The following is a 9,009-nucleotide window of genomic DNA, read 5'->3' on the forward strand; positions in this document are numbered from 1 at the left end:
ATCAAGGTTCATAGGGTGAACTCCAGCCTGGTATGTTGAGAAAACATAAAGCATACATTTCTGTTGGTGTTTAATGGTAGTAATACTGGAGGAGTGTTGCTTGACTGGAGCAAAGTGTATGATCGCAAACAGAGAAAATATGAGGATCCTAAAGATTATCTGGAAAGACTTACTAAAATGTAAAAAAATAAAAATAAAAATAAAAAAATCTGATATTACAGCAGCTGCTTCCCCGTGCCACTTTGTCAAGTGTTCATATGTGGATTGTTTCCTGAACTCCAGGTAGAAGTTAAGAAACAGGTTCTACATTGGGAGAACAAAAAACTGTTGATATGGTTATGGATTATGTCAAACATAATTGTACATTGATGCAGGAGAATGCAGGAAAGAAAGTTGAGAAATTAATGACATTGCAAATGAATTTCTTATGGAAAGAAAATAATATGTTTAAAAAAAAATAGGGTTGGAGTCCCTGAGGTTAGAGTCCTCTAAAAAATAGGGTTAGAGTCCCTGAGGTTAGAGTCCTCTAAAAAATAGGGTTAGAGTCCCTGAGGTTAGAGTCCTCTAAAAAATAGGGTTAGAGGCCCTGAGGTTAGAATCCTCTAAAGTAAAGAAAAAAATAGGTTGAAATCCTTGAGGTTAGAGTTCTATTTCTTTCAACTATGGGGTGTCGAATAAATCTGTTCGAAAGGAATTTGTTGTGCAAACTAAACCGAAATGATATGCACTACTGATGTTTCTTGTCTATTCCTTAGGATAAAGAACACTTGGCCTAGCATTTCCATACACATCCCCCAGCAGTGGAATGCAGAGATTTTAGCGACCGCAGATGTGGCCTTGCTAGAAGCTGGGCCTGAGCTCCTGTGGTCCACACAAGCTAATCATATTGTTATCATTGTTTGTAGTACGACTCTTGAGAACCGGACCTCAGTATGCTAGTGATAGAGAAGTAGGGAAAGGTATTGTCCCAGTTATTGATGCTTTGTTGAAACAAGGAGTCATAGGTAGACTTAGGTCAATTTGATCCCTTAAGGCTAATCAAATACTTGGAAGTTTATTATGGGTTTATAAGATGGTAATGCCTGTGTTATACATCCTATTGTGCCTAACTCTGTTACGATACTTAGCAAGTAACCCTGTTACTTTCTAGCTCTGTAAATGACTATTGGTTGCTTTTCTTCTTTGTTCCCATTGCAGAAGAGAGCCAGTAACTGTTGGCATTCACGTTTCGCCAGGTCTACTATACATTTCAGTTGTACCACAGGAGTACACTGAATCACCTACGTTGTTTAGTCAAGCATTACGAGAGGAGCTCCAGGATGTCACCTTAGCAGCCGGCTCTACTCTGGTGCAGTATATTTATGACCTTTTTGATATGTTCTAAGAATCTTGCCTCCTGCCAACAGGACACTATTGTTGTGCTACAGGCACTGGTTGAGAAGGGCCACAAGGCCTCAAAGGCAAAACTGCAGTTATGGTCTTAGGAGGTCAAGTATCTGGGCCATACACTCAAAGGTACAGAGTGTCTATTGACGCCTGATAGAGTGGAGGCCATCCGATGGATACCGAAGCCTAGAACACCAAAACAACTCTAGGTTCAGTCGGGTGATATCGTTAGTAGATCCCTTATTATGCTGTGTTGGCTAGACCTCTCCTTGATAAAAGGAAGGAGACTGATACTCATTTGTTGTGGAAAACTGAAGCTGATAAATCATTTGTATCTCTTAAGCAGGCCTTGGCCAAAGCGCCAGCTCTCGGTCTGCCAGAATACACCAGGGTGTACTGACCCTGCAGCATGGTTATCTTAAGAGGCCTATCGCCTATGTGAGTTTCTTCTTTAGATACTGTGGCAGCAGGTTTCCCCCCGTGCTTACGAGCAGTCTGTGCTGCGGCAACATGTGTGGAAGCAACTTCAGATATAGTGTTGGGGTCGCCCTTGGCAGTGATGGTTCCTCATGCAGTAAGTGTTTTTCTGTTACGCACCAAAACTCAACACCTGTCAGCCACTAGAGCTACAAAGTATGAACTGTAATTCTTGACTCAAAGTAACATTACATTCCATAGATGCCCCACATTGAATCCAGTTTCATTGTTGCCCACCCCTGATGATGGTGAACCACATGACTGTGAGATGGTTGTCGATAAAGTGCAAACACCCAGACTTGATATGTTGTGACAAACTTAGGGATAATGCTGAACTTGTGTTGAACGTAGATGGATCTTCGTCCCGAGCATGGGATGGCTCTCTAAACTCCGGATAAGCGGTCTGCACGGACAGTGAGACATTCGAATCTGGTAAACTGTCTGCACAGCAGGAAGAGTTTTGCTTTGACAAGGGCATGTTGTTTGTCAGAAGGCAAGGTCGTAAATATTCACACTGACTCAAGGTATGGATTTGGAGTTACTTACAATTTTGGTGCCATATGGCCAGAAAGAGGTTTCATTAACTCCTCAGGTGGAGCAATTAAGAATGGAAAGATGATTTGATAATTTAATACTAATACCGAGAAAGCCAACTATTGTTAAGTGTGAAGCTCATACTAACAATAGCAGAAAAAATGTTTCAAGAGGAAATACTAGAGCTGATGTTGCAGCAAAGGCTGCGGCCCTCTGATGTGTCCCAGGTCTGTATTTGTTTTTTTTTGTGTCTCAGCAACCAGAAACGCGCATTCCCTCTCTTCATGTTGTGGTGGACCTTTAAGTCGATGCTGATAACACTGAGAGGGATGGTTGGTTATCTGTTGGCTGTGTGAAAGATTCCACGTGCATTGTTCCCTTGGTTGGCTCGCATGGCGCACGGATGTGCCCATACGAGCAAGGGGGGTATGGTCTCAATAGTAAATACAGATTTAGTTTTGCACCTGGTTTTTCCACAAAGGCTGAGCAACATTGTGCTCAGTGTCATATTTACCAGCAGCATAATCCCGGAAAGGGACCAAAGAGAAGAGACCCAGCCCACCCACCACCAAGTGGTCCTTTTATTAATTTACAAATTGATTTTATGCAGATGAACAAGTGTTGTAATTTTGAGTGTGTACTTGTAATTGTTGTCATGTTCTCTAAATGGGTAGAAGCCTACCCATGTCGGAAAGTTGATGCTACCACGGTAGCCAAGATTTTATTATAAGAGATGTGATCTGTAGATATGGGATCCTCACAAGACTGTCCAGTGATAGAGGTTCACATTTCACAGGTAAAAATTGTTCAGGAACTTTGATAAGCGCTCCAGATCAACCATCATTTCCACTGTCCCTACCACCCACAGTCTGCGGGGACAGTGGAGAGGCAACATGGAACTTTGAAAAAAAAAAAAACTAGCCAAGATATGTAGAGACAGGCCTGAAGTGGCCTGGTGCACTTCCACTAGCTCTTATAGCCATGAGGTCCACTCCCCAGAGGAGAAATGTACTTTCCCCACACAAGATAGTTGAAGGGAGACCAATGAGATTGCCTGTCTCTCCCACTATCATTGACACAGATGGATATCCACCAAATGGATGATACAGTGTTAAACTTTTGTTACGCCCTAACTAGAGCAGCCAGGGTTGTGCATTCACAGGTGAAAGCTGCCCTGCCTGGGGAGCCATGTCATCCCTATCAACCGGGACACTACGTGCACGTGAAAGTGCACAAATGGAGGACTGCCTCTCACCGAGATGGAGCTGTCCATAGCTGTTTATCTTGGTGACTCACACAGCTGTGAAAGTGGAGGGTCGTCCAACATGGAGCCATGCGACACACTGCAAAACAGCCCCGCCACCGAACAACATGGTGGAGGGTTCAAACGGAGAGTCAGGGGCCGGTGGAGGAGCTGGTGCACCTCCAAATGGTGCCTGCTCCAACTTGTCATTTGTCTCATCCCCACCGGGTTACTCTTCCAGGAGTACACCAAGGGGGGTGGAGACCCGTTTGCAGCAGCTGATCCGGGAGCAGGTTCCAGTCCAGCGGACCGATTTGAGCCAGAACCAGGACCCCACCATCCAGCACTCCAATACAGGGGTGCTGAGAAGGAGGTCCCAAAGAACACCCACCCGGAGGTGTTGAAGACGTCGAAAGGTGAGTCACATGTGGAGAAAGCCAGAGAGGGGCTGCTGTTGCTACCATGCCTCTCTCCCCCATATGTGATTCATGAAGCAGATGACAGCACCCAGACGGGAAACCAGAGAGAGGAGCCTGGAGAGGGGAATACACTTTCAGTCTTCCTCCGGCCTCTACATGAAGCAGATGACAGAACCCAGAACGGGGACGAGAAAATACTGAGGCAGAGGCCCTCGGTTGTTTCAAGGAAACCGAGGCCGCTGCCTGAGCTACGATGCAAGATGAGATCCAGACATACTGACGCACACACCTGACAGACTTTTACTGATACTGGACGCACGAGTCCACAGACATCGCATACATGAGCCACACCGAGAGTCACTATTGCACGCTCCCAATTATACTGATGTGACATTGAGATTCATCATAAAGCACACATGAAGAACAATCTGTACAACAACACCTTACCGTGGACGAAAAAAATGACTGGACCAGCATTAGAGGGGACAGACCTTGCAGAGTTTGTGGTTAGAGTCCCAAGCACCCTGGAAGTTATCCAGGGATATCTGTCCCTCTGTCAATGGCTGATATGTGTAAGGTTAAGAAGTGGTTTTGTGTAAGGTTGGATGTAACAAATGTGACTGTTCTTTGGAACGAATCAGTCATCTCTTGAATATTCCCCATCTGCATGGTTATGGTGTATGGCAGAGTGGTACAGTGAGAGTGTTGGGGAATAATACATGTAAGGATACGGTTTCTATGTATGCTCACCCTCTACTGGATGATTTGAAAGTTCCATTGTATCTGAGTTCAATGTTACTTGTCTTGTATACCATTTGGATGGGTGACATTAATTCCTGATGTTGCTGACTATGCTATTCATACACCTTTATCATACTACAGAAGATGTAGAATGTGGTTGATTGAATGTTCAAATAACTATGGGAAGTTAGCTGGAAAAATACATTTACCACACGTTTATGTATGCTAACAGCTTGTTGCATGATTGCCTGTTGCAGATGGACCTGTAAGTACTGTATAAGGACATCACCATGTTGGCTTCCTCATGTAGCTGACAAGGGCACCATGTGGGGATGTGGTAAGAGTGCTTATTATTTCCTGCGGCCGACTGGTCGGGAACGGGTTACCTTGGGTTTATTGTAGGAGCCCTCAGACCTATAGATGGGTTGCCCCTGCACCCCTTGCCCAAACATTGGTGGCACCGCCACAAAAGAAGTATTATTAAAGCAGATGCTTTGGGATCACATCACGTGGATTCAATAGTACCTCAGTCACTTGTCATGTTTTCAGCTGCTATTTTCCCTGTGTATGGTGTTATCACTGCCTTTACAGATATTAGGAGCTTAGCACTAGGGTTGGAGTCTATTGGTAATGAGACAGCCAACGCCTTAACTGCGGTTGCTTCTGAGATGAAGGCCATGAGGCAGGTAGTGCTACAGAACCCTATGGCATTGGATTATCTGTTGTCAGCTCTGTGATAGGTCATGACTGATGTACTTTTATCCCAGATGAATCTGCTAATATCACAAATATGCTCACATTAAAGAGATCATTTCAGCTTTGGGGGAACTTGAAGCTTGGAATTGTGCGGACTGACCTCCTCGGGTGGGGTTTCTTTTTCGACTATATTTCAAATGGGAATCACTGGATTGGGCGAGTTAATCGTTGTTGTGCTGATTGTGGTTTGTGCTTGGAAGATGTGTACTTTCTGCTGTGTACAGTGCTGTGCAGTAGGCTCTCGGAAGCATGCCAGTAAAATTATGGTAGCCCAAATCAAGCCACACACAAAAGCAAGCAAAACTGATGATTACTGTATTGCCCTGAGAATGATGGACTTGTCTGATATGTAATCTCAAGTACCACGTGACTACTTTGCCAATGTAATAAAGATGGCCATTTGCCTCCTTTTATTTTCCAATTGATATACAATATTGTATGCAATCTGAAGAGATCTGTCTTTAACCACAGATCAGTTAACAATAATTAAAGATAATGGTTACTTTATTGCTTGTATACTGTTTGAAATGCTCTGAATTTACATGTAATGAACAATGTTTGGTCTATACCCTGCTGTGTTGAGCTCATGAGAGCACGACCCTTGGTTACGTCCAGGAGAGAAATATGCCTATGTTTCTAGAATCGTTGATAAACTGTCATTATGCTGTTTGCTTATGAAGTGAATAGCTGTAAGCTGGTTCTTTTGTAAGGTCCTAGGAAATGCCTGTGTTACTAGGATGAATCAGAGGTTACAATATCACCAAAGTGTATAATGCCATGCAACTTTGAACAAGGAAAATAGAAGGAGGGTTAAGGTCATTTCTGGGAGCCCTATCTAGAGAACTAAACAAAAGCTATTCACTTCATTGACTTTGTACTTTTTCACCTGATTGGGTACTACCTAATACTTCTTCAAATCCTATAATCATGTATGCTGTACTGAGTAGTAACAGATACTGTATTGTTTGATTGTTAAGGTATTGAAATGTTATGAAACTTGTGAAATGTAAGGCACTACAGCAGGTCCCAGGTAAACAGTTGATGAATGATTGTTGTGTTGACGTTAAACGTCAAAAGGGGGGACTGTGGACGAAATTTAGATTTCCTGTGTGCTTACATTATTCACTAATCAAGAGAACTAGTCATTGGATACTAGTTAGTATGTTCTCATGTAAGCTTGCTATTAATAAGAGTAGATTGTGTCTATGTGTCAGGGTTAATAGATGTTTGAGATCAGGAGAAAGTACTGGCTAAATGGTCCTTGTCATGACTACAAGGAGAGTTCCAACTATGAACTCTGTAGTTTGAATGGTCATGTGTTGGGAGCTGTTAATCTCTTTCTCTGAGACTGTTGTAACGTAATTTCTGCCCGACTGTCACTATCTATGTTTACATTCTTGTGCCCTATAAAAGATGGTCCTCTGTCCTTCAGAGCGGAGAGAGACTTGATTGAGACCTAAGCCTGGTGTTGTGTTGTCATTTATTGTCAGAGGTCTGGTTTTCTCTCCCAATCTGCAGATTGATAAATACTTATTAAAATCCAGAACTCAACTGAACTTAGTCACTCCGTTTATGAAGAGACGGACAAAACACTTTCTTCATCAGTAGCAGAGAGTCCACAGACAAAGCATGGTACCATCCACACCTTCCCCTACCCCCGACAAGGGAAGGGTCCTTCCCCTTTGTCCTTATCTCCCAGAGTAGGAGCTTCAAATTCCTGACCCAGCATGGGGTCAGGAACAGAGACCATGGTCTCACATTGTCAGAACAAAGGGAATTACTTGAAGGAACTTTCTTGTGTGGACTTACAAACATTTTCTAAAGGACTACATGGCTCATGGACACTAATTCAAGGACAGTAGTCGATGTGTTATAATGTGTTTGTCTCATTTACCTAGAACGTTGTTAATTGATGTTTGATTATAACTTCCCTTCAGGTATAGTTAAATCAGTCAATCTTGGTATCAAAATAATTGTATCATACTAACAAAACCAGTTATGAACGTTGTATTGTTATATTCTGAAGTTTGAGCATTCCATGGACATTTGAGATAATGGAACTCAAAACTATCAGCCACTTCACACCTCTGGGCAGGTCCCAGGACAACGCCCAGGTGGAAGTAACTGACCAATGAGAGAGGTCACCTTCACAGGGATGACCCCCTGTTCTTTGGGGTATTTAACCCCCAAAAGTACAATCACCCCCGCTTGTTCGTAGGATAAACTTGTGGGTGAACGCGTCACTCTCTAACCTATTCCTCTTAACCTGCACCTTCACTGAGCGCCCGGAACTTTGACGAGAGATTCCGATTCTGTTCGTTGGACATAACGAACCATTTGACTCCGTTCTTCAAACCGACAAAAGTAACTGCGATTTGCAATATTTCTTACTTGTGACATATTGGCATGTTGTGATTGAATTGTTGATGCTTGATTGTATTCTACAAATGACTTAATCATCGTTAGGTCAGTTTCCATTGATCGTCCATTGTTACTATAGAAGCCTCTTCCTATCTCTACCTCTTCCTCAACTTCTCCCCCTCCCCTCCACACGCGCTCTACGCAACCATTGTGTAGCGCGCTCTCATTAGAATTTAGGCCTACTGTACTGCTTTAGCCCAACTAACCCATAACTTGTCTGGTATGTGTTCACTATAATTACATTCTCTTAAATAAATCATTGTGTATAATACTCGCTTATCTCTCACGTTATATGATCTGCTCTACTTTCATAGAATTTACTACTTAAGATTAGACTGATTATTACGAGTGCTATTATTCGATATTATTAAACAAGGTTTCCTCTGTCCCTTTCACGAATCAGAGGTGGTGCCCCCAAGAACTACTATACTTTATTAGAAATTAAGTATTACTAATCTTAAACGAGCAAACCACGCTACACCGTAGACGTAGATATGTCACAAAGTATATACGGTCAACTTCTAACCTTCACTACCTATCCAGATCTTCTCCACCTGCCCTCTCTCTTTCTTTAGGGCTCTGGAACTGCCAGTCTGCTGTGAACAAGGCAGACTTCATCCCGGCGTTTGCATCTCATGCTTCTCTTCGTGCCCTTGCGCTGACAGAGACATGGATCCGCCCAGAGAACACTGCAACTCCAGCTGCTCTCTCCGTCAACCACTCCTTCACTCACTCACCCCGCTCAACCTGGCGGGGTGGTGAGACAGGGTTGCTTCTTTCCCCACATATAAAATACAAATCCACACCACTCCCTGTTACTGTCAAATAACTTGAACATCATTATGTTATGCTAACTGATCCTATCAAAGCATGCTGAATTGTTCTTTATCGCACACCAGGACCGCTAGCCGACTTTGTGGAAGAGCTGGACATGCTCCTCAGTGTCCTCCTTCAGTGTCCTCCTTCCTTTGACCTGACGCTGCTGAGCACACCGGCGACCCACAAGGCAGGCAAACAGCTAGACCTCGTCCT

General features: G+C 43.4%; 1 protein-coding gene across 1 annotated transcript; it reads left to right on the plus strand.

The window, feature by feature from the left end:
• Positions 1 to 2,466: 2,466 nt before the first annotated feature.
• LOC146300679 (uncharacterized) lies at positions 2,467 to 8,247 on the plus strand. The gene has a single exon (XM_084704460.1). It carries the CDS (start codon positions 3,657 to 3,659, stop codon positions 4,350 to 4,352), a length of 696 nt encoding a protein of 231 aa, XP_084560586.1. The 5' UTR covers positions 2,467 to 3,656; the 3' UTR covers positions 4,353 to 8,247.
• Positions 8,248 to 9,009: the final 762 nt, after the last annotated feature.

This window comes from Hypomesus nipponensis, chromosome 2 (genome assembly GCF_054491055.1).
Source record: "Hypomesus nipponensis isolate SF chromosome 2, ASM5449105v1, whole genome shotgun sequence".
NCBI lineage: Eukaryota > Metazoa > Chordata > Actinopteri > Osmeriformes > Osmeridae > Hypomesus > Hypomesus nipponensis.